The sequence below is a fragment of the Loxodonta africana genome, chromosome 3, assembly GCF_030014295.1.
Source record: "Loxodonta africana isolate mLoxAfr1 chromosome 3, mLoxAfr1.hap2, whole genome shotgun sequence".
In the NCBI taxonomy this organism is placed as follows: domain Eukaryota; kingdom Metazoa; phylum Chordata; class Mammalia; order Proboscidea; family Elephantidae; genus Loxodonta; species Loxodonta africana.
The window spans coordinates 1,627,412-1,652,443 of record NC_087344.1 but is presented as its reverse complement, the minus strand read 5'-3'; the positions used below and the strand labels follow the sequence as shown (position 1 = coordinate 1,652,443).

General features: G+C 53.5%; 2 protein-coding genes across 3 annotated transcripts in view; both read right to left on the bottom strand.

The window, feature by feature from the left end:
- Window positions 1-14,478, bottom strand: part of SCAMP4 (secretory carrier membrane protein 4) — a 32,398-nt gene extending 17,920 nt beyond the window's left edge. For both annotated transcript variants that reach the window (XM_064280137.1, XM_064280138.1), the window contains exons 1-2: window positions 14,391-14,478; window positions 1,139-1,187 (exon numbers count right to left, since the gene is read on the bottom strand). In XM_064280137.1, coding sequence (XP_064136207.1) covers window positions 1,139-1,145 — 7 coding nt within the window. In that variant the 5' untranslated portion in view covers window positions 1,146-1,187; window positions 14,391-14,478. The remainder of the gene's footprint in view (window positions 1-1,138; window positions 1,188-14,390) is intronic.
- Window positions 1,139-24,269, bottom strand: ADAT3 (adenosine deaminase tRNA specific 3). Its single transcript, XM_023541250.2, has 2 exons — window positions 21,905-24,269; window positions 1,139-4,274 (listed from the first exon to the last, which is right to left on the bottom strand). The coding sequence occupies exon 2, from the start codon at window positions 4,255-4,257 to the stop codon at window positions 3,202-3,204; it is 1,056 nt and encodes a 351-aa protein (XP_023397018.2). The 5' UTR covers window positions 4,258-4,274; window positions 21,905-24,269; the 3' UTR covers window positions 1,139-3,201.
- Window positions 24,270-25,032: the final 763 nt, after the last annotated feature.

Genomic DNA, 25,032 nt, shown 5'->3' with positions numbered 1-25,032 from the left:
GTCTCCTCACACACGTTCCCCGCTGACAGGACGCCAGCACACACGGGCCTGCGTGGTCTCCTCACACACACTCCCCGCTGACAGGACACCAGCACACACAGGCCTGCGTGGTCTCCTCACACACACTCCCCGCTGACAGGACACCAGTACACACGGGCCTGCGTGGTCTCCTCACGCACACTCCTCGCTGACAGGACGTCAGCACACACGGGCCTGCGTGGTCTCCTCACACACGCTCCCCGCTGACAGGACGCCAGTACACACGGGCCTGCGAGGTCTCCTCACACACACTCCCCACTGAGAGGACACCAGCACACACGGGCCTGCGTGGTCTCCTCACACACGCTCCCCGCTGACAGGACGCCAGCACACACGGGCCTGCGTGGTCTCCTCACACACACTCCCCGCTGACAGGACATCAGCACACACGGGCCTGCGTGGTCTCCTCACACACAATCCCCGCTGACAGGACGTCAGCACACACGGGCCTGCGTGGTCTCCTCACACACAATCCCCGCTGACAGGACGCCAGCACACACGGGCCTGCGAGGTCTCCTCACACACGCTCCCCGCTGACAGGACACCAGCACACACGGGCCTGCGTGGTCTCCTCACACACGCTCCCCGCTGACAGGACACCAGCACACACGGGCCTGCGTGGTCTCCTCACACACGCTCCCCGCTGACAGGACGCCAGCACACACGGGCCTGCGTGGTCTCCTCACACACGCTCCCCGCTGACAGGACGCCAGTACACACGGGCCTGCGTGGTCTCCTCACACACACTCCCCGCTGACAAGACGTCAGCACACACGGGCCTGCGTGGTCTCCTCACACACACTCCCCGCTGACAGGACGCCAGTACACACGGGCCTGCGAGGTCTCCTCACACATACTCCCCACTGAGAGGACACCAGCACACACAGTCCTTGCTGACAGGATGCCAGCACACACGGGCGTGGGTGGTCTCCTTACACACACTCCGTGCTCTGACAGGACACCAGCACACCACAGGCCTGTGTGGTCTCCTCACACACTACTCCCTCTGATAGGACGCCAGCACACTGCGGGCCCCCACCACCATCAGCACTGAGGGAATGAGGAAAGAACCCCGTGTGGGACCTTGGGCAAGACTCACCTGACATGTCTGCAGCGGCTGACAGAGCGTGGCTAAAGCCACGATCCACCTGGAAGAGAGGACAGTGACAGTCAGCTCCCATGGCCACAAGGAGCATCTGGTGCCCAGTGCAGGCCCAGGCTGCTGCCGCATGAAGGGGCCTAGCGGCCAGGCTACCCTCAAGAACAGAGAGCCCTTGACTGTGCTTTGGTCTCCCAGTGTTGTGGGCTCTCACTGAAGGGCCAGCCCAGCTCACCTGCAGGCTCAGCTGGTGCCTGAGACCTAGGGTCTGCGCCCTGTTATTACCTCCCCTCAGGACCCAGCCCCTCCCCTCCAGCCCTGGAGCCTAGCAGGCAACCCAGCAAAGGGAGCCAGAACCGGTGCCCCCCTCTGCCCCCTCCTCCAATAGCTCTGTGGCCCAGTCTGAGTCACCAAGAGCGAGGTCCTTGGCCCGGAACTCACGGCTATGATGTTGGGCAGCCACATACCCCTCTCTGGGACCGTTCATGACCCCATGAGTTTCATGGGGCCCAGAATCCTGACTCAATCCAAGTGAAGCACCTGGTACCACAGCAGCACCCGGCAGGCTCCCGGACGGAGCCCACAGCCCAGGTTGGGGCAGTGCTCTGCCCACCAGACCACACCGATGCCATGCCCGAGCAGAGCCCAGTTGGCTCCAGAAGGGCCAGGTGGGTGGACCAGGCTGTTTTCAGGGAAAGGGTCAGCCAGCAGAACACGAACTTCCTGATGGAGACGGTGAGGAAGTCCTGATGACACCCAGTTCTCCCTGGCTCGCTACTCACTGTCGGCCCCCTGCCTAGGCTGGAGTGGGGCATGCCCACTTGGGGGTCCTCACACCCCCAACCCGGACCAAGAGAGAGCCTACGCAGGGAGCCAGGATGGATGCCGCTGCCTTGTATCCCTCCGCACCTTTCCATCATTCCAGCCAGGGGCCCCACCTGCCACCTTGTACCCCTCCACACCTTCCCAATGCCTGAGCCAGGGGCCCTACCGGCTGGCTCCTGACACAGGTGTGGTCCACTGCCTGGAGGCTGGTGCTCACAGTCCACCCTCTCGGCTGTCCACTGTCTGGCTCCTCCAGATGGAGCCCCGATGGGATGGCTGGGACTGTCCCCCAAGCTCAGGGCTCCTCACAGCCCCGACGGCTCACACAGTCACCAATCACATTTGGCGCTAGCTGGATGGACAAAGGCCTAACCTGTGCCCACAGGCAGACGTGGGCTCTGCCCTCATTATCCTGGGGGAGCCTATGCCACCCCTTCTGGGTCCCCTCTCTCCATCTGATGGGGGGGGACATGTGGGACCTAAGGAGCCTTTCAGATCAGCTGGTATCAGACACAGTCAGCCGGGCAGCATCCCAAGCTCATCTAGAATCTTCCAAGCCCAAGAAGTGGGAGGACAGCACCACTGAAGTCCCTCTGCCCACTGGAAACCACTCTGAGCCCCAGGTAACTCTCGGCTGTGGCGCTCATGAACCAGAGGGCCTAGGGCGGATGTGCAGACTCTGCCCCTGCAGAACGGCTATGCTGCCCAAGGACTGGCTGGCCACCACGCTGCACCTCCACTGACACACACGAGCCTGGTTTGAGTTGTTTATTTCCACATATCAAACCCGTCTTCTGACACCTGAGACAGAAGGGCATAATCACGGCAGCCGTGATTACTTCAGGGGGTTGGGGCCAAGCCTCTTGGTGGGGCCAGAGAAGAGAGCCCAGTGCCAGGCGGCCCACACACTCCAGTCCAGGAACCGTGTGCTCTGAGCAGGAGCCAGCACCCCAGAGTCACCGTGTGGTTGGTGGGAAGAGTCGGGCTCAGGCCAGAGGTGGAGGGCGTCAGTGGGATCTCCGAGGTGGTTGCTGCCACCGCTTGTCCATGAATCCAGGGGATGGAAGAGGCTCTGGGCAGACAGGAGTGTCCACAGACTCCAGGCATCGACAGAGGCTGTCCAGGAGAGGCGGCAGCTAGGCAGACAGGACGCCCATGGGGTGTCTGATGGGGCCACAGCTGCACTCTGGCCATGGACCCCAGGTATCGGGAACAGGAGAGGCCTGGCAGCTGCAAGCCTACGTGTCTGGGTCGAGTCGGCGGCACTGGTCCTCCAGCACACCACGGAACACTTGGAAGCGGTGGTTGAGGTCCGGCCGGGCATGGAGGCGGAAGTGGGTACCCAGAGCACCGTCAGGCGAGGGTGCCCCGTAGAAGACTCTGCGGATGCGAGCGTGCACAAGGGCCATGGCACACATGACGCAGGGCTCACGGGTGACGTAGAGGTCGTAGCCAGTACACACATACGGGAGCCCGTCCTCACCGTCCTTGTCACAGCAGTCCAGCTTCCGCACGGTGCCCGGCCGGATGGCCTGGGGAGCTGCAGCCAGCGCGAAGGAGCAGGCGGGGTGGGGCCTGAGGTCGTGGGCACCGCGGCCCTGACCCTGGGCCACAAGGTCAATGCACACCATGGTGGCATGCAGCAAGGGGGTGGCTGCACTGCAGCAGTCATGGCCCGTGGCCAGCACGTGGCCGGAGCCCGGGTCCACCACCACAGCACCCACAGCCCGCAGGCCCCGTGCGGCTGCCCGCTGGGCAGCCCGCACGGCCTGCTGCATGTGGCCCTGCATACGGGCTCTCTCCTGCGTCGAGAAGAGCCGGCCGGCCAGTGCACGCGTCACCTGCTTGTCCTCGTGGAAGGTCGAGGGCCAGTGGGCCCGCGCCGCCTCGAACTGGGCCCGTGTCAGAGGGGGCCGGGCAGGCACGGGCACCAGGAAGGGTGGCCCCAGCCCATGTGGGTCCACAGCTGGCGGCAGGAGCTCACTGAGCGTGCACGTGCCTGAGTCGTCTCCTGCCAGGCACAACAGCAGCTCAAGCGCGTGTGGGAGGCTGGCGTCCAGGTTCGGCCTCACCCGTTTGAGGTGTGGCTGGGCGGGCAGTGGGAGGGCGGCCGACACCTCCCGGACAAGGCGGGAGGTCTGGCGCGGGTCGAGCACGGGTGCGGCGTACGCGGGCACCAGCTCCACCGGCCCGCTCTGCTGCTCCGACAGGATGGGCAGCACTCGCCACGGTGACGGTGATGACAACAGCTCTTGCTCCGGGCTCCCGGCCTCCTCCTTCCCGTGTGGCTCCATCCTTGGCCGGGCTCTGACTGTGGAGACAGAGACGGGAGCAGAGCGTCATCCGCCAGCACGGGTGAGCTGAGAAGTCCGTCCCGGCAGGTGCCAGATCTGAAGGTCGTGTGAGAGCTCCAGCCCCCAAGAACCGCACCGCCAGGTACACTCTCACTCACATCCTAACTTCTGGTTTGCAGTAAACCACTGTCGTCTTTTTTTTTATTAATCGAGATATAACTCATACACCATACAATTCGCCCGTTTAAAGTGTACAATTCAATGGTTTTAGTTAATTCACAGGATTGTGCAACCACCACCACTATCTGGTGCCAGAACATTCCATCCCAAAAGGAAACCCCGCAGCCATTAGCAGTCACTCCTCAGCTCTCCCTCCTGAATCCCTTGGCAACCAGTAATCCACTTCCTGTCTCTGTGGATTTGCCTGTTCTGGACATTGCATATATACGATCAAACGTGGCCTTTTGGGTCTGGCTTCTCTCACCGGATGTCATCTTTTCGAGGCTGATCCACGTCGTAGCGTGCACCACAGCTTCATTCCTCTTTAAGGCTGAGTAATACTCCATTGTGTGGATAACAAAACAGCCACTGCCGTCTGCCTTCTCAGACCCGGAGCAGAGTCAGAAGTAACAGGGCAAAAGGAAGCTACCAAACACAGGCACTCTCACCCCAAAGTCCCAGCTTCAGGTCAATAAAGAAATGGGAAAGAACAAGTTTTAATAAAATAACCTAAACCTCACCCGTCTGAGGCTGTCGGCACAGGGCCGCGTCACGGCCAAGAATCACCCGAGACCTCCTAACACACTTGGATTCCTCTGATGTGCCTGAGTCAGTCACACTCAAAGTGTTCTGCCTAACTTGAGAATCGTTTATAAAACCCCAGAAACACTAACGTGGGAAGTGCCTTTTAGGAACGCCTCCTTTCTGCAGAGAAAGTAAAAGTAAAAACTGCTCTTGCACTCGGGCGGTGGAAGCCCACGTCCAATGTGGTGCTGTGAGTGAAACGCCTACTCCCGTGTGCCCAGCCCTGCGTACCTCACACTGCTGGTGGCCAAGATGGCTCCTGTGTGGCCCACGAGGCCAGGGCAGCAGTACCCCCAGCCTAGGCAGGGGGGACACTGGGCAGTGGCTGGGAACAGCACAATAGGAGGCTCAGGATACAAAGTCCCAGGAGAGAGTCTGACTGGCTGAGCTTGGGCACGTGCCCGCCCTCTGGCACGTGACCTGCTGAGTTCAGGCAAGTGCCCCTGCCCAGTATCTGACTGGCTAAGCTCAGGTGTGGACCCACCCGCTGGTATCTGACTGGCTAAGCTCAGGTATGTACCCACCCCCTGGCATCTGGATGGAGTGACAGTATGACGGCACAGTCCCAGGATGAAAACAGCCATGGTCCTCAGCAGAACTGGGTGCCAGGAGCCAGTCCTGCCACACCCCCCTGAGCCTCCCTGCTCTGGGGATTGTCCTCTGGGTGCCTGGCACTGCAGGAGTGAGCCACTCAGCAGGAGGGAGCCCCCTCCCTGCTGGGGGGACCATCCCTGGTCCTGATACCACCAGCCCACAGACTCTGAGCACCCAACAGTGACAGTGATGGGCTGCACGGCTGGGACTAGGTCGCATTACGCACGTGCTGACCCTCAATCGGGGGTCACCCGGCTGCCCAACGTAACCACGTCTCCAGGAGTAGGAGATGAGCAGCACGTGGCTGGAAGGGGACAAGGAACAGGGCCTCTGGAGGCTGAGGATGCACCCACCGACAGGCCGTGAGGAAGCGGGATGACCACAGGCTATAGCCACAAGGAGCTGGATCCTGCAGCACCTGTGTGACCCCGGAAACAGACGTCCCTGGTCATGCCTCCAGCTAGGAGCATGGCCTGGTGGCGCCTGTGTTCCTGAGCCGTGAAACCAGCCACAGCATGCCCGAGCCCCTGCCCCAGAACTGGGCACTCGTGAGCAGGTGTGCGAATTCATTATACAGCCAGAGGAAATGACCTCGCCAGTGTGGGGGACGTGGAGCTGCCGCCCAGCACAGTAGTCACCTGGGACACTTGCCCGCAGGTCTGGTTTCTATGAATGGTCCTCAGCTTGGTCTGCAAAGGGCTGGACAGAGAAACGGGGGACCTCGGGTTGCACCCTCCCCTACGAGGCTTGGGCTGCCTATCCTCTGAAGGTGCCCCCAGGCTCCTCGCCCTCCCGCTAGGACTGCCACAAAGGAGGCTGGTGGGACATGCCCCACCTCTAAGACGCAGAGATGGGTGGTGGGCCGCTGCCTTCACAGAAACTGACTCAGGACTGGGGGCTACCCCATGTAGCCAGCCTCTCACAGGGATGGACAGACAGGCGGATGAAGCAGCGGCGTCCATGTCCCAGTCCCTTTCCCCACTGCCCAGCAGTCCCTGGGGCTGCCCTGAGTCCTCTTTGACAAGGATGTCTTCCTCATTTAGGCAGTACCTGCCCCATGCTCCTCTCACCCCCACCACCACATTTTCACGTCACACACCTCTGCTGACCCCTCGGTGCACGGGGCCCAGCTGGAGCTCTGGACACACGCCCACCCCCTCCGCCATGGCCACAGGAGCAGGAAGACAGGAACGAGGGACCGGCTCCTTCGCTCAAGTGCACGTGGCAGGCAGGGCCAACGCGTGCTGTGGGGACTCCCGCCCAAAAGGTGTCGTGCTGGGGGCTGCGAGGCAGGAAGCCCCAAGGAGAGCCCCACGGGGGCCGTTTCCTTTGCAAACCAGCTGCCGACCAAACCCGCTGCCACCCAGGCCTGCTGCTGACCTTCGAGTTGATTCTGACTCATAGCAACCCTATATGGTTTCCAAGGTGGCAAACCTTTAAGTAAGCGATTGCCACCCCTTTCTCCTGCAGAGCACCTGGTGAGTTCGAACCACTGACCTTCTGGTCAGCAGCCGAGTGCTTAACCACTGCACCACCAGGACACCTTTCCTTTCCAAAACACAGTTATTCCTCGTTGGCTTAGAGATGCAGGTCTCTGGGTGGCACAAACGGTTTGCACCTGACAGACTGAAGGCTGACAGTTCAAGTCTACCCGGCAGCATTATGGAATAAAGACCTGGAGATCTGCTTCCCCAGAGACTACAACCAAGCTTCCTGGCTCAAGTAGACACACGAGACTATGTGCGCAACTCCTGTCTGGAGGCAAGATGAGAAGGAAGCAGGGATGAAGGAAGAGGGGACCAGGAGCTAGCTGAATGGACACGGGGAATACAGGACGGAGAGGAGGAGTGTGCTGTCTCATTAGGGGGAGAGCAGCTGGGAGTACACAGCATGGTGTGTATACCTTTTTGTATGAGAGACTAACTTTATTCGTAAACGTTCACTGAAAGCACAATAAATAAATTAACTTAAAAACAAAACAAAGATTACACCCAAGAAAACCCTGTGGAGCACAGTTCTACCCTGACACAGAGTCACCGTGAGTCCGGCAATGGGTTAGATGCTTCCGGTTGAGAGAGACATGCTGAAAATACCGAGAGCCAGAAATCCCACATTTTTTGCATCCCTAGAGCTTTTGCAAAGATGTCGGCTGAACTCGGCCCACGGGGAGCTGGTCTGGGTGAAATGGTTATCTTTAGGGTCAGAACCAACAGTGGGGTGTCTGGACCACCAGGCTGCAGACCAGAGCAGGTGTGAGGACCTTACCGTTTGACAGGCCCAGGGTACAGAGAGGGTAAGGCACTCACCCACAACCACACAGCATGTCAGGTCCATGTTAGAGAGAGAGCAGCATAGACGTGGCCCGTGGAGGAGGGACAGAAACTCACCCACCCACGGAGCACGCGCTTCCTCCCAGCCTGAAGTGTTCCAAATAAGTAAAAACTGCGTTACCTCCCTGCTGGTACTTTCAGTGAAATGGATTCAGCCACGGAAGGCTGGCAGGCAGGAAGGAAAGGAAGGCGGCAGGGGGGTGGGGGATGCTGGCCAAGGAGGTCTTGGCAGAGCTGGGGAGAAGCTGCGTGAGCCAGATCTAAAGGGCTGGTCCTGGGTGGGCCCACAGGCGCTCAGGCACGTAGCACTGGGCTGCTACAGTGAGAACAAGGAAAACCCGACCCAACGCTGTCAACGTGGCTCTGACCCAGGGCGGCCCCGCGTGTGTCAGAACAGAACTGTGCTCCGCAGGGTCTGCAGCAGCTGATTGTTAGGACGTAGGTTGCCAGGCCTTTCTTCCAAGGTACCTCTGGGTGGACTTGAACCTCCAACCTATGGGTTAGCAACAACTGTGAGTTTTTATGCTCACTCCTTGGCAGAAAAGGTGCCCTGCACAAGGGACGCTCAACATGCCAGTCCCTTCAAGGGGCACAATGAAGTCGTCTTCCCAAAGCCTGGCAATCATACAGCCCCGTGGGTGTTCATGGACGCTGGGAGACAAGGTAAGGTGTGGAAGTGGCACCTCACATACTCACAGGCACCTGGTGTCACCGCAGCTGCTGCTGTCCAAGGCCTCCGCCAGGGGGATCCATGCAGCTGGATCGGTGGAGCCCCCTTCCTCACACACCACGCCCAGGGTCCCCCGGGCTGCACGGCTGGCCCCAGCCACACATGCACCCACTGTTTCCAAGGCAAAAGACAAATGCTGCCTTGTTGTCGCCCAAAAGTAAATCTCTGTCTGACAAAAAACAAAGCAAGCGAGGACAAAAGCAGGCTGCTGTTGGCACACAGCTGGCGGGGGCTGCCAACGTTAACATCAGGGGGGCAGCTGCCATGTGAGCCAGCAATCCCCACAGGTATCCACCCGAGAGGACTAAAAACACACGTCCACACAGAGGCCTGCACACGTGCGTACACAGCAGCACGGTTTGCAGGACCCAAAAGGTGGACACAACCCAAGTGGCCGTCAACAGATGGATAAACATGCTGGGGCCCATCCACACGATGGAGTATCCCCCAGCCACAAACAAAAGTGAAGCAGGGTCACACACCACGACATGACGAACCTCAAAAACACTATGCCCGGTGAGCGTGGAGAGACACACAAAAGGTCACACGGTGTCCGATTCCACTCATGGGCAATATCCAGGACAGGCAAATCCACAGAGTCACTGGTGGCCTGGGGCTGGGGGTCGCCGCTCAAGGGTATGGGTTCTTCCTGGATGGAATGTTCTGGAATTCAGTGATGGTGATGGCTGCACGGCCAGTGAATATGCTAAAACCACCGAGTTGTATGCTTTAAGATGGAGCAGATGGTCTGCACTCAACTACTAACGAACGCAAACAACCAACATGTACAGCTAAAGGTCGTCATTCTGAACCCACCCAGCGGTGCTGCAGATCTGCTTCTGTGAAGATTATACCCTGGGTGTGGGGACCATGGTCTCAGGGAACATCTAGCTCAACTGGCGTAACCGTTTACAAAAAAAATGTTCTACGTTCTACTTTGATGAGTAGTGTCTGTGGTCTTAAAAGCCTGTGAGCGGCCATCTAGCATACTCCACTGGTCTCACCCCTTCAGGAGCAAGGAAGAATGAAGAAAACTAAAGACGTGAGAGAAAGGTTAGTCCAAAGGACTAAAGGACAACATCTACCAAGGCCTCCACCAGACTGAGTCCAGTACAACAAGATGGTGCCCGACTACCACCACTGACTGCTGTGACAAAGATCACCACAGAGGGTCCCAGACAGGGCTGGAGAAAAATGTAGAACAAAATTATAACTGCAAAATAAAGACCAGACTTGCTGGCCTGACAGATACTGGAGAAACCCTAAGAGTGTGGCCCCCGGACACCCTTTCAGCTCAGTAATGAGGTCACTCCTGAGGTTCACCCTTCAACCAAAGATTGAACAGACCCATGGAAAAAAAACAAGACTAAAGGGGTGCACCAGCCCTGGGCCAGGGACTGGAAGGCAAGAGGGAACAGGAAAGCTGGTAATATGGAACGCGGGGTTGAGAAGGGAGAGTGTGGACACATCGTTCCGTTGTTAACCAATATCATGTAACAATCCGTGTACCGTTTGATAAGAAAACTAGTTTGCTCGGTAAACCTTCATCTAAAGTTCAATAAAAAAAAATTACAGCCTAGGAATCCCTGTGGAGCAGTCCCACTCTGTCACCCGGGGTCACTACAAGTCAGCAAGGAGTTTATTTGGTTTTTTGGTTCACTTTAAATGGGCTGGTATCATCACCCGTGAATCTTAACTCAATAAAGCTGTTATCGAAAATAAAATCCTGGGGCCTGGGGAAGGCCATCTGACAGTCACTAGGGTGGAGGCTCCAGACCAGGCCCAGTACCTCAGAGGACGTGACACCTTTCACCATTACCGTCACCACCACTGGTGCCCACAGAGCATGCCATCAGTACCTGATGCTCCTGGGGACTGGCCTCCTCACGGTCCCTGTACCCTGGGAGGGAGCTATGGGTGCTGGCCCCATCCTACAGACGAGGGGGATGTTCCGCAGAGTCAGCGTCTGAGCCTGGACCACGGAGCCTCAGCCTCTCCACCTTCCCAGTCCACACCAGAAAAGCTCTCTGCAAGGCAGTGCCATCAGCCCACTCTGCGGTTGTTGTTGGGTGCTGTTGGCTGGTCCCGGCTCACAGAGACCCCATGTGACAAAGCAGAATCGCCACATAGGATTTGCTAAGGTGTAATCTTTACCCTACAACATAAAAACAAAAGACCAAACCCGTTGCCATCGAGTTGACTCTGACTCATAGCGACTCTACAAGACAGAGTTGAACTGCCCCATACAGTTTCCAAGGAGCACTTGGTGAATTCGAACTGCCGACCTTCTGGTTAGCAGTTGTAGCTCTTCACCACTGTGCCACCAGGGTTTCCTGCTCAACATAAAGAAAACAAAAATCCTCACAACTGGACCAACAAGCAACCTCATGACAAATGGGGAAAAGACTGATGTTGTCAAGGATTTCATTTTACTTGGATCCATAATCAACACCCATAGAAGCAGTAATCAAGAAATCAAACAACATATTACATTGGCCAAATTGCAGAAGTCCTCTTCAAAGTATTAATGAGCAAAGATGTCACTTTGGAGACTAAGGTGTACCTGACCCAAGCCACGGTACCTTCAATCACCTCATATGCGTGCGAAAGCTGGACGTGAATAAAGAAGACCAAAGAATTGAGACCTTTGAATCATGGCATTGACAAAGAATACTGAATATACCATGGACTGCCAGAAGAACGAAGAAATCCATCTTGGAAGAAATATATCCAGGGCGCTCCTTGGAAGCAAGAATGGAGAAACTTCATCTCAAGAGCTTTGGACGTTTTCAGGAGGGACCAGTCCCTGGAGAAAGACATCTTTTCCCGTAAGGTTGAGGGTCATCAAAAAAGAGGAAGACCCTTGATGAGATGGACTGACACAGTGACTACAACAATGGGCTCTAACACAGCAACAACTGTGAGGATGGGGCAGGACCAGACTGCGTTTCCATCTGTTGTACACAGGGTCGCTATGAGTCGGCCCTGACTCAACTGCACCTAAAAACAACAGCAATCTTTATAGAAGCAGATTGCCAGGTCCTCCCTCCCGTGGAGTGGCTGCGTGGGTTTGAACTGCCAATCTTTCCGTTAGCAACTGAGCGCTTAACTGTTGAGCCACCAGCGCCCCTTGAGCTCATTCAACAAACTGAAAACAAAACGGCTCAGGAACACGAGAACCTGCTCACACGCACCGCCGTCTCTCAGAGAGTTCTGATGGCCAAGCTGCCGCAGGGAGCGCAGCCCAGCCTGCAAACCCTGAACCCACACCCCGGACGCCACCCAGGCACAGGCCAGGACACCAGGAGTAACTGCCTTAGGGTGCTGGCGGGAGGGCCAGGGAACCTTCTGGAACACAGGGAGGAGCTGTTTAAACACATCAGGGGAATCTGAAGTGTGGCCGGGGCGTCTCTGCACCTCACTCCCCCTCCTCGTCCTCAAAGCCCCCGTGCAGGCCTCGGGGTCCCCACTCCAGGACTACCTGACACAAGCCCATGGGTTCTGCCCGGCTCACGTCCCTCCCTGCAGGCATCGGCACATCTCCCTGCCGTCGTAATAAAAAACCCCAAACCTGCTGCTGTCAAGTTGACTCCAACTCACGGTGAACCCACACGTGTCAGAGTAGAACTGAGCTCCACAGAGTTTTCTTGGCCGTGATCATTCAGGAAGCAGACCGCCAAGCCTTTCCTGGGTAGTTGCTATAGGTGAGTCCAAGCTACCAACCTTTAGGTTAGTCAAGCACAAACTGTCTGTACCACCCAGGGACCTGTGGCTAAAAGCACCCACGATCCAGTCTGGAGAGCGTCTGCAGAGAAGCTCATGGAAAAGACCCCGGAGCACTCGAAGAGACAATGGGGGTGGTGGTGTTCACATTCATTGCTGTGGTGCCGAGGGCCAGCCTCAGCACTGAAACCGCTGTCACAGGTAGGGGGCTCACCTGTAAGAGCAGCTGCTTCCTCACCCACTGCGACCCCAGGAGGGTCCAGTGAGCCTGGGTGACAGGAACCCTGACAGCAAGTCCCCTGAGTGACCAGGACCACTGACCCACAGCACCCATCCTCTAAATGGGCCTGCCCTGTCCCCACAGCTGGACTGTGGGCTGGGTCCCAGCAAGGGTGGGTCCAGGTGGGTCTGGTGGTGAACAGTGGGATGGCAAGTGGTGTTTATTCAGCTCGGCTGTGAGTCAGGTTCTGGGTAGTAATATTCCGGGTAACTTTAGGCTAGGGGGCCTTATCTTATCAGACAGAGAAAGAAACTGGGACCAGAGTCAGAGCTTGACCCCGGGTGTGTCTGCCTGGAATGACACCCTGTCTGTCCTGGCCTAGTACTTCCCCAGCTCTGCTGGTTCCTGGCTGCTTCATACTACTATAACCCTACAGATGCTGCTCACAACTGAGCTTTGCAGCAGAGTCTTGTTAGGTGCTGTCCAGTCGATTCGGACTCACGATGACCTCATGTTTTACAGAGTACAACTACCCAGGCGGTCTTTCTTGGCTGTAATCCTTACAGAAAGGAGCCCTGGTGGCACAACGATTAATTTATCAGCTGCTGACTGAAAGGCTGGAGGTGTGAACCCACCTAGCAGCTCCTCGGGAGAAAGCCTTGGCGGTCTGCTTCCACAGGGATTACAGCCTAGGAAACCCTATGGAAACCCTGGTGGTGTACTGGTTAAGAGCTACGGTTGCTAACCAAAAGGTCAGCAGTTCGAAACCACCAAGCGCTCCTTGGAAACTCTATGGGGCAGTTCTACTGTCACATGGGGTCACTACGGGCCAGAATCAACTCGACCGCACCCAACAAATCTTTACCGAAGCAGATCGCCGGGTCTTTCTTCCACAATGCTGCTGGGTGCATTCTAACTGCCAACCTTCGTATTAGCAGTCTGGCACTTAACCATCTTCACCACCCAGGGACACAGTGGGACCAGGAATCTGCATTTCTGACAAGGTCCCCAAGTGGGCACCCTCAAACATGAATTTTGAGATAAATGACTATTTTGGATTTTTATTTTAGCATAAATACATCCCATGCCCTATTTGGGATATTCTAACACTAAAAATTTTTCCATCATTCACCTGACATTTGAATTTAATAAAATGTCTTCTATTTTTTTGATAAAGTGTCAACCCTTCAAGTGGTCCCTCTGTGTTTGAAAGTTTGAGACCCCCGAGCATGCGGAGTGTAGGAAAAAACTCACTAAAAGCCCTTGAAAACTCAAAACTTGCAATAAATATTAGGAATTACCAATCATTACTAGTAGTATATACAAGAGCAAACCCATGGTGTGGAAGGGGAGGACACCAGCGGGGCACGACCAGAGGGCCGGGTGGGAAGCTGGGATGCAGGGGACTGACGGCAATGCCCCGAGGACACAGCGCACCGGAAGCAGCTGGGGCGCACGGGGTCTCCAGCGTCGGGCCTCTGGGGGCGCGCACGCGCAGAAGAGACGGGCCCAGGGCCCAGGGTCTCGCCGCCCGACCCGCCCTGAGCGCACGCGCACTTGCGCAGCCTCCTCGCGCCCACCGCACGCACCCGCCCGCCCACCGGCCAGCCAGGCGGCGTCATCCCGGCCTGTCGCACCTTCCCCGCCTCTCCGCCACCTCCACAGCCGAAAGCCCCGCTCGCCCTCCACGGACCCCCCAGGAGAACCCGAGACCCCTGAGCTGCGCGCTTACGTGAGGGAGACGGGCGCGAGCGCTGCGCTTCACCAAGTCTTAGCAACCGGCCCGCCCCGCCCCGCCTCCGCTCCTGCCTGGCACCGCGGGGCAGGACGGGAGCGCAGTTCCAGCGGCGACGGCGGCACGAGGCGGAGGCAGGGACCGGACTACAATCCCCAGAAGGCAGCGCGCGGGGCCGGCTTGCCCCGCCCCTCGCCAGAACTGGACTCACATGACTGCTTGGGGTCGGTCGCCGGCCTCTCTGGTCCGAGAGCCGCGTTATGAGTTCGAGACCCATGCGGGGCCCGGATCAGTCGGAGCCTGGAGGCCGACGGAGAAAGGAGCAAAGCGGGGAGACCGAGGCAGAGAGGGGACACGATACCTGTCTGCAGTTTGTCCGCTAGCCCGGGTTGTCACGTGGTTCGGGAGGGGTGGTCCAAGTAGACTTGGGTGGGTTCGGTTCAGATCCCGCTCTCTCTACGTCGCAGGTGACCCAGTCTGGGACCTGGGCCGTGTCTGGGCCTCAGTTTTCCCATCTGTACAGCAGGCGAACAGGATCTCTTGACTCTCCTGGGCACCACTGAGTCAGAGACGGGGTTGAGTAGTGTGGTGGGGTGGGCAGCGCCGCCCCATACCTCCTCACCGTGGACCTTGAGTAAGGAGGGAGCCCCTATAAGCCTCCTTCTGAACGTGGGGGTGATGCACCCAGCTCACCGAAACGCTGGGAGAGCAGAGTAGGGAGAAGTGGCCGGCACGAAACATACCAGGCATTTGCATGGTCGCCAGGAATCTTGTCCCCGCTTCGTGTCAACTGGCTACAGACGTGGGCACAGGGGAGGGGGTGAGACCAGAGCCTGGGGGACGTCTGGAGGTTGGGGCGGTGGTCCCGGAGCAGCGGGGGGGGGGGGGTCAAGGGGCTCAATAAAGAGTGCAGGTTCGTTTTATTGCACTTTAAAAGTTTACAGAGCAAATAAGTTTTTCATTCAACGATTTATACACAGTTTTGTGATATTGGCTGTAATCCCCGTAGTGTGTCAACACTCTCTCCTTCCACACCTCAATTTCATGTTTCCATCCGTCCATTTTTCCTGTCCCTTCATGCCTTCTCTGTCGATATTTTTGGGCAGGCGTTGCCATTTTGGTCGCCTATACATGATTGAACTAAGAACCATGTTCCTCACAGGTGTTACTGTTTGTTTTACAGACCTGTCTAATCTTTGGCTGAAGGGTGAACTTCCAGAGTGGCTTCAATTATGAGTTAAAGGGTGTCCAGGGGCCATAGTTACGGGGTTCCATCCAGTCGAGAACACAGCTTCTTGAGTACTGTGCCCTGTTGAAGAATCCCCTACTGAGATTGAGATGACAACAGCTAACTAGCACAGGTAAACCTTTAATGGGCAGAGTCTAAATTAATGGAGAAACAATAGGGCAGGGACCATTACCCAATAAATGAGACACATGGGTTTGTGCATATTTACTAATCTGTCTTGCAAAATTTCACTTGTTTTTCACCACATCAGAGACGTGTCTTCTGCATATCACAGGTTGTTGATGAGTCTTTCTCCAATCCTGATGCCCAGTCCAGCTTCTCGGATTATTTGCTCAGCATACAGATTGAATAGGTACGGTGAAAGAATACAATCCTGACGCACACCTTTCCTGACTGAAACCACGCAGTATCCCCTTATTCTGTTTGAATGACTGCCTCTTGATCTATGTACAGGTTCCTCATGAGCACAATTAAGTGTTCTGGAATTCCGTTTTCTGCAATGTTACCCATAATTTGTTATGATCCACACAGTGGATGCTTTTGCCAAGTCAGTAAAACACAGGTAAACATCCTTTTGGCATTCTCTGCTTTCATTTAGGATCCATTTGACATCAGCAATGATATCCCATGTTCCGTGTTGTAAAAACAGCTTGGAGGCAAAGTCTGACCTCCTTTTAACTTCACAAGGGGAAGGAGAATCAAGATCAACAGGTCCAAGGCTGATTCCTATGAGGTGAAGGTCAGACAGGCCTCCTCTTTCCACCGTCTTTACCAATTCTGACACCAACCATCCCTCCCATGGCACTCTGTACTTCTGTGCTGGGTCTGATAATTCATTACAATGGCCTCACAGAACTCAGACCATACTCACGATTATGGTGTTTATTAAGAAATTAATTAACAGTTACAGTTCAGGCTCACGAACTTTCAGGATACAGTTCTCCCGTCAGGACTGCCTCTTCCCAGCCCTGCTCGTAGGCACGCTTCTCCCTGGCCCTCAGCTTCTGCCCGAAGGTATTCAGCTTTCTCTCTCGTGGGCCAGGAAGCCCACCATGCCATCTCCTGCTGCCGGGTCTCTGCCACCACTTTTTGCTGTCTTCAAGATGACAGCTCCCTCTCTGTCTCAGCCCAGGAATCCTGGGTCCAAAGGGCGTGGTGGCTCGTGGCTGTTTTTCCTTGGTGGTGGTGGAATTCTCCTTTCTTTCCCACCTCTGGTGTGGCTCATATTAAGCCCAATAGGGTGGCAAAACTGACCAATCGCTTTGGTGGGCCGCAATTACGCTGTCGCATAGTCCTGCCCAATCACTTGGGTGGGAGTTACAAGACCACGGCAAGAAAGGCCACACAAAAGTAATCAGTGGCACCACACATGACCTCCTCTGCACCCAGCTCGAGTATCTGGCAGTTACCGGTCGATGTACTGCTGCCACCATTTTTGAATGACCTTCAGGAAAATTTTATTTAGTGTGATATTATTGAAAGTGTTCGATAATTTGCACATTCCGTTGGGTCACCTTTCTTTGGAATGGGCACAAGTGTGGATCCCTTCCAGTCAGTTGGCCAGGTAGCTGTCTTTCAAATTTCTTGGCATAGACAAGTATCTTAGGCTGGGTTCTCTAGAGACGCGAAATCAGTAAAGCATCTATATAGACAGATTTATATCAAGGCAACGGCGCACGTGGTTTTTAGAGGCTGTACTGTCCCAAGTCTGTGGGGCAAGAAAGAGGATTCTCCCAACTCATGTACCCACAGGTGCTGGCAAATCCAAGATCGGCAGGCCAGAGAGCAGGGCTATTGCAGGCTGTGAAGATTGATGTATCTCAAGATTGACAAGCAACACCACAGGCAAGCTGCCAGCTCAAGTCCCAAGAACCAGAGGTCAGACAAACAGGAGCTAGCTCCAGAATCCGGAACAAGCAAAAACCCCAGCAAAGCAAGCAGGAAGGAGCTAGGCAGCAGACAGCAGAGAGATGAAGGCTGAGGGGGTGGTGAGCCGCCACAGACCCTGTCCCCACCGGTACCACTCACAGAATACCCCACTGTGGGGGTGATCACGTAACAAATCTCAACAGGGAACTGATCACATTATATGACTGCCAAAACGTTGAGAGTCATGGCCCAGCCAAGTTGGCACACAATCTTAACCATCACGACAACTGAGCCCTTCCAGCACTGTATCTGTTTGTTGAAACATCTCAGTTCGTATTCCATCAATTCCTGGGGCCTTGTTTCTCACCAGGAGCGCTGGTGGCACAGTGGTTAGGTGCCCAGCTGCTAACTGAAAGGTTGGAGTTTAAACCCACCAGCTGCTTTGCGGGAGAAAGATGTGGCAGCCTGCTTCTGTAAAGGTTTACAGCCTTGGAAACCCTATGGGGCAATTCTACTCTGTCCTATAGGGTCGCTATGAGTTGGAAATGACTGGATGGCAGTGGGTTTGGGTTTTTTTGTTTTGTTTTGTGTCTCGCCGGTGCCTTCAGCGAAGCTTGGACTTCTTCCTTCAGTACCATCTTGATCATATGCTGTCTCCATTCTTTTTGGTACAATGACTCTGTGTATTCCTTCCATCTTTTTTTTTTTTTGTAATAATTTTTATTGAACTTTAAGTGAACGTTTACAAATCAAGTCAGTCTGTCACATATAAGCTCATATACACCTTACTCCTTACTCCCACTTACTCTCCCCCTAATGAGTCAGCCCTTCCGGTCTCTCCTTTTGTGACAATTTTGCCAGTTTCTAACCCTCTCTACCCTCCTATCTCCCCTCCTGACAGGAGATGCCAACACAGTCTCAAGTGTCTACCTGATACAAGTAGCTCACTCTTCATCATCATCTCTCTCCTACCCATTGTCCAGTCCCTTCCATGTCTGATGAGTTGTCTTTGGGAATGGTTCCTGTCCTGGGCCAACAGAAGGTTTGGGGACTATGACCGCCGGGATTCCTGAGAATTTGGGGTCTGCATCCCACTGATCTCCTGCTCCCTCAGGGGTTCTCTGTTGTGCTCCCTGTTAGGGCAGTCATCGGTTGTGGCCAGGCACCAACTAGTTCTTCTGGTCTCAGGATGATGTGAGTCTCTAGTTCATGTGGCCCTTTCTGTCTCTTGGGCTCATAGTTATCGTGTGACCTTGGTGTTCTTCATTCTCCTTTGATCCAGATGGGTTGAGACCAATTGATGCATCTTAGATGGCCGCTTGTTGGCATTTAAGACCCCAGACACCGCATTTCAAAGTGGGATGCAGGATGTTTTCATAATAGAATTATTTTGCCAATTGAGTTAGAAGTCCCCTTAAGCCACAGTCCCCAAACCCCCACCCTTGCTCCACTGACCTTAGAAGCATTCAGTTTATCCCAGAAACTTCTTTGCTTTTGGTCCAGTCCAGTTGAGCTGACCTTCCCTGTATTGAGTATTGTCCTTCCCTTCACCTAAAGTAGTTCTTATCTACTAACTAATCAGTAAATAACCCTCTCCCACCCTCCCTCCCCCCTCCCCCGTAACTACAAAAGAACGTGTTCTTCTCAGTTTATACTATTTCTCAAGATTTTATAACAGTGGTCTTATACAATCTTTATCCTTTTGCCTCTGACTAATTTCACTCAGCATAATGCCTTCCAGGTTCCTCCATGTTATGAAATGTTTCACAGATTCGTCACTGTTCTTTATCGATGCGTAGTATTCCATTGTGTGAATATACCACAATTTATTTACCCATTCATCCGTTGATGGACACCTTGATTGCTTCCAGCTTTTTGCTATTGTAAACAGAGCTGCAGTAAACATGGGTGTGCATATATCTGTTCGTGTAAAGGCTCTTATTTCACTAGGGTATATTCCGAGGAGTGGGCTTTCTGGGTTGTATGGTAGTTCTATTTCTAGCTTTTTAAGGAAACGCCAGATAGATTTCCAAAGTGGTTGTAGCATTTTACATTCCCACCAGCAGTGTGTAAGAGTTCCAATCTCTCCAGAGCCTCTCCAACGTTTATTATTTTGTGTTTTTTGGATTAATGCCAGCCTTGTTGGAGTGAGATGGAATCTCATCGTAGTTTTAATTTGCATTTCTCTAATGGCTAACGATCAAGAGCATTTTCTCATGTATCTGTTGGCTGCCTGAATATCTTCTTTAGTGAAATGTGTGTTCATATCCTTTGCCCACTTCTTGATTGGGTTGTTTGTCTTTTTGTGGTTGAGTTTTGACAGAATCATGTAGATTTTAGAGATCAGGCGCTGGTCTGAGATGTCATAGCTGAAAATTCTTTCCCAGTCTGTAGGTGGTCTTTTTACTCTTTTGGTGAAGTCTTTAGATGAGCATAGGTGTTTGATTTTTAGGAGCCCTTCCATCTTCTTTTGTTGCTTCCTGCGTTGTTTAATATTTTCCCCATAGAATCCTTCGATATTGCAACTCGAGGCTTGACTTTTTTTCTTCAGTTCTTTCAGCTTGAGAGATGCCGAATGTGTTCTTCCCCTTTGGTTTTCAAACTCCAGGTCTTTTCACATGTCATTATACTACTTCACCTTCTCGAGCTGCCCTTTAAAATCCATTCAGCTCTTTTACTTCACCATTTCTTCCATTCACTTTAGTTACTCGAATTTCAAGAGCAACTTTCAGAGTCTCTTCTGACATCATTTTAGTCTTTCTTTCCTGTCTTTTTAATGACCTTCTGCTTTCTTCATGTATGTCTTTGATGTCATTTCACAGCTCGTCTGGTCTTCAGTCATTAGTGTTCCATGCATCAAATCTATTCTTGAGATGGTCTCTGAATCCAGGTGGGATATACTAAAGGTCACACGTTGGCTCTTGTGGACTTGTTTTAATTTTCTTCAGCTTCAACTTCTGGACATAGCACCCTAATTTTTCTTGGAAGGCTTCCCCTCCTCCACCCCCAGTCCATGTAATTCCAGGGATCCAACTGCAAGCTCAGCACTGTCAATCAGAGCATTTCCCTTCCCCTGGCCACAGTGATTGGTTCAGGAGCGGACATAGGACCTACATGGGACCAATGAGTCAGCCCTAGGACACTGGCTAAAATGTTAGCAGAGTTACTTTCATTCAGCTATAGTGTGTAAGTCTGAGGCTGTCAAGAGTCATCTTTGCCACCCAAAGGTGGAGCATGTCTGAGAATTAAGTCAACCTAGAGGAGAGCCGGACCCAGAGTGAAAGAGAGGTCCACAATTTGACAACATGGTTTGAACACCTGGATCCAGCTATGCCTGAATCAGAGGGTCTTGACCTTCCCTGTTATTTTTCTGGCTTAAGCCACTTTGAGTCAGGATTTCTGTCTCTATAAACCAAGATCCCCGAGTGACATGGTTTGTTTTGGTATCATCACCAAGCTTTTCCCGAGTAGCAGGACCCTCAGAACTCATAGCAACAGGTTAATAACGTCTGGCACCAAAAGACTGCAAAAACTGCCCTGTGGGATCGTTTCCCCAATTCCCTTGTAAAAGCTCTTCTCTATATGCCAGTAAAGGAAATGAGCTCGAAAGAGGAAATGGGCTTCCCAGACACAGGCTCCCCCCGCCTCCCTGGGGCTGAGCTGAAATCACATTTTCTGGTGCCAAAGTGTGGGGTCTTTTGTTTGGGTGATCATTCTGTTGACTTTCTGAGGTTGCTATGGGTGGCGTTAATAGGCTGCAGGTGTTTCCCCCTTTGTGGCGATCCTCAGGCCAGTGTCTTCCTGGAAGTGGGGTGGGCACACTTCCTTCAGCTGCTGGTGGGAGGTGGATAAAGTCCCCTAGACCCCACCAGGCAGGGCAAAGTTCCCACCTCCTGCATCCTGGGGGTTGTAAGACACCTCTTGCTATCCTGCAGCTGCTGTAACAAAGTACCACAAAGCGGGTGGTTTTAAAGAGCAGAAATGTATGCTCGCAACTAATTTGCTCTGTAGCATGTCATCTAAAGTACAAAAAAAAAATTTTTTTAAATATCAAACTATGAGCTGAGACAGTCATAACTGGAAATATGTGAGTATTAGGGAAGAAACAAGCTTTGAAGTATGAGGAGCCAGAAGCTAGCCTATGGAGAATTCTTCCAGTCCTCCTATGTACGAAATTAGAAACAGACAATTTAGTTTTCATGAATACCTAAACATTTTTTATAATCTGAATGTTTTTGTTGTGATTTGCTTCTCGATGCCAGAATAATTTCTATTGTTTTTTTCATTGCTGAACTTCAAATTTTTGCTTTATGTTCCATTATCTAAAATTTCTCTAAGATCTTTAATACATAAATTTAAAGTTAAAAAAAGGAAGAAAGAAATTTATGCTCACACTGTTCTGAAAGCCAAAAATCCAAATCCGGGTCTCGGCCACGTCAGTTCCTCCTGGGGCCTGCCTCCTAGTTTCTGGTGGCTGCACCGATCATTGCGCTCCTTTGCTGCTTATAGGTGCATCCGCCTCTGTCCTCACGCGGCATCTCCCCGTGTGTTCTTCCCTCTGTCGTTGTTAGCTGCCGTTGAGTCAGCCCCCAAGTCATGGTGACCCCATGCACCACGGAACTAAGCTCTGCCCAGTCCTGTGCCATCTTCACAGTCACCTGCATGTTTGAGTCCATTGTTGCGGCTTCTCTGCCAATCCATCTCACCAAGGGTGTCCCTCACCCGCCCTCGCTGGCCGTCTACGTCACCCAACAGGATGTTTTGCTCCACTGATTAATCCCTTCTGATGACATGCCCACAGCAAGCAAGTCAGACAACAGTCTGTTGTGATTAGTGAGGTTTTCACTGGTTAACTCTTGGAAGTAAATTGCCAGGCCTTTCTTCCTCTGTCTCAGTCTGGAAGCTTCATTGAAACCTGTCTACCATGGGTGACGTTGCTGGTATTTAAAATACCCGTGCCATAGCTTCTGGCATCAAAGCAACAGGCAGGTCACCACAGTATGACAAATTAGCACAGAGGTGGTGGTTAGTGTCTTTTAAAAAAAACAAAACCCATTGCCGTCAAGTCAATTCCAACTCACAGTGACCCTACAGAGCAGAGTAGAACTACCCCTTAGAGTTTCCAAGGAGTGGCTGGTGGATTTGAATTCCAACCTTTTGGCTAGCAGCTGGGTTCTTAACCACTGCACCACCAGGGCTCAGTTACTGTCTTTAGAGCAATTAAAATATATGTTGGAAACATTTTATCTTGAACGTCTGCACTCCCTGAGGGCTGGGAATTTTGTTCACTGTGGTATCCCCACTGTCTAGCTCAGAGGAAGTGCTCAATGCATGTGAGACTGATGTTATTCTGTTGTTTTTTGGGCGAGACTCCTGGGACCACCGAAGCCCTGCTTGGGGTAAACCCTGCACCCACCCGCACCCCCATGTTCCAAAGATCAGAGGGTACTGTCGCCATCTGCTGGCCAAAGGCAGCACCGGCCTTATGAATCCGGGCTTCCGTCCAGATAAGAGGCTGAGCCGGTAATCTGAGCACATCCTGTGGGCACCCACCTCCACCCGCCTGGTCCCTCAGGTCCCAGCAGTGGCAACTTGCTCGGCTCAGGGCCACTCAGAGAGGCAGGGCTGGGGCGTGTCAGCAGTGGGTCTCCAACTGGGATCCCTCAATCAAAGGCAGCATTACCTGTTACAAATGTAGGTTTTTGGGGCCCCACCCTACAAGCACAAAATCAGTAACTCCGGGCTGTAAGGGACCCTCCAGGAGTGTCTGGTGGGAGCTCAAGTTTGAGAACCACTACCCTAGGGCAGGGGTCCTCACCAGGGGTGATTCTGTCCCCAGTAGACACTAGGTGATGGCTGGGGACATTTGTGGTTGTCCCGCGACTGAGGGGTACTACTGGCATCGAGTGGGTGGAGGCCAGGGAAGCTGCTCAACACCCTACAGTGCACAGGATAGCCCCATCCTCAGAGAATACCTGGCCCCCACGTCAGCGGTGCCAAGGGGGAGACCCTGAGGTAATTATTTGGAAAAATTTTGGTTTGGTCCCTGCTCACAGTGTACACCAGAATAAACTGCCACTGGGTCAGACGGTATAAACCAGGGGGACTGTCCAGCTTCTCTGATTTCCCTCCTCCCTCCTCAGTGTGTGGATTTAAAGGTGGGCAACGTCGTAGGAAGTCGGTAGGTCAGATGATTATGGGACGCGGAGTCTCTTGGGAGCCAGTGGAGTCCCCTAACCCAGGGGTTCTTACCTGCCTGCGATTCTGCCCCCAGGGGACACTGGGCAACATCTGGGGACATTTGTGGGTGTCATGACTAGAAGAGGTGCTACTGGCATCGAGTGGGTGGAGGCCAGGGATGGTGTTCAACACCCTACAGTGCACAGGACAGCCCACAGCATGTATTTACATGTGCAAATTAATTGAGCCACCCAATTAAGATTTGGGTACATTACTGTATGTAAGTTATACCTTAACTAAAAAAAAATAAGAGTGTGTTTTCAGTGAAGGTTTACACAGCAGTTCAGGTTCCCAGTCAACAATTTCTACACAAGTTGTTCAGTGACATTGGTTACATTCTTCACAATGTGTGAAAATTCTCAGTATTTCCGTTTCGGATGTTCCATTTCCATTCATCTAGTTTTATACCTGGAGCCCTGGTAGCGCAGTGGTTAAAAGCTCAGCTGCTAACCAAAAGGTCGGCAGTTTGAATCCTTTAGCCACTCCATGGAAACCCTATGGGGCAGTTCTACTCTGTGCCAGTTTTATACTTTAATTTAAAAAAAAAAAAAGCTCCAAGGCAGATCCTCCCAGCATCGCCCTCTTTTAAACCCAGCACCTGGGGTGGAACAGGTCGGGGACAGTGGGTGCTGGGTCTGGCTGTGTAGGGAGAAAAAGGGGGTGGGTGCTGGGGTGGAGGGTCCTCTGCTGGTCTGCAAGTCCCCTGGCTTTGCCTCCCTCCAGTGCAATGTCCTGCCCCCACCTCTGGCTGGCTGGGTGAGCAGAGCTATTTTAAGATACCCCCATTTCCTTCCTGGCTGTGCGGAACCTACTTCCTGACCCCATCCTTCACTCTCTCCCCTTCACCCTTGGGGGCATGAAAACAGATTTGCAAGTAGGGGTATTGCTCACCAATCCCCAGATTTTCCCAGACCCCCAACTAGGCCACCCTGTTCTTTCCCCAAGCCAGAACCAGCCCCATACTTGGCAGGACCCAGTGCGAAATGAAAATGCAGGGCCCCGGGTTCAAAATTTGTTAGGAATTTCAAGACTGCAACAGCACAGCATTAAACCCAGAGCAGGCCCTTCTGACCCCAGCCCTGGAAGCCCGCAAAAACAGGTCTCAGCCCACAAAGCCCGCCCTGCCTCAAGCACCTGCCTCAAGTATTCTCCCCCTACCCCAGGGGCTTTGTAACCATTCATTTACGTGTGTGTTGCATTTTATGGTGGTAAAATATGTCCAGCTGGGCAATTTGGTTAACCATCTTGAAGTGTACAATTTAATGATAATTACATTTGCCA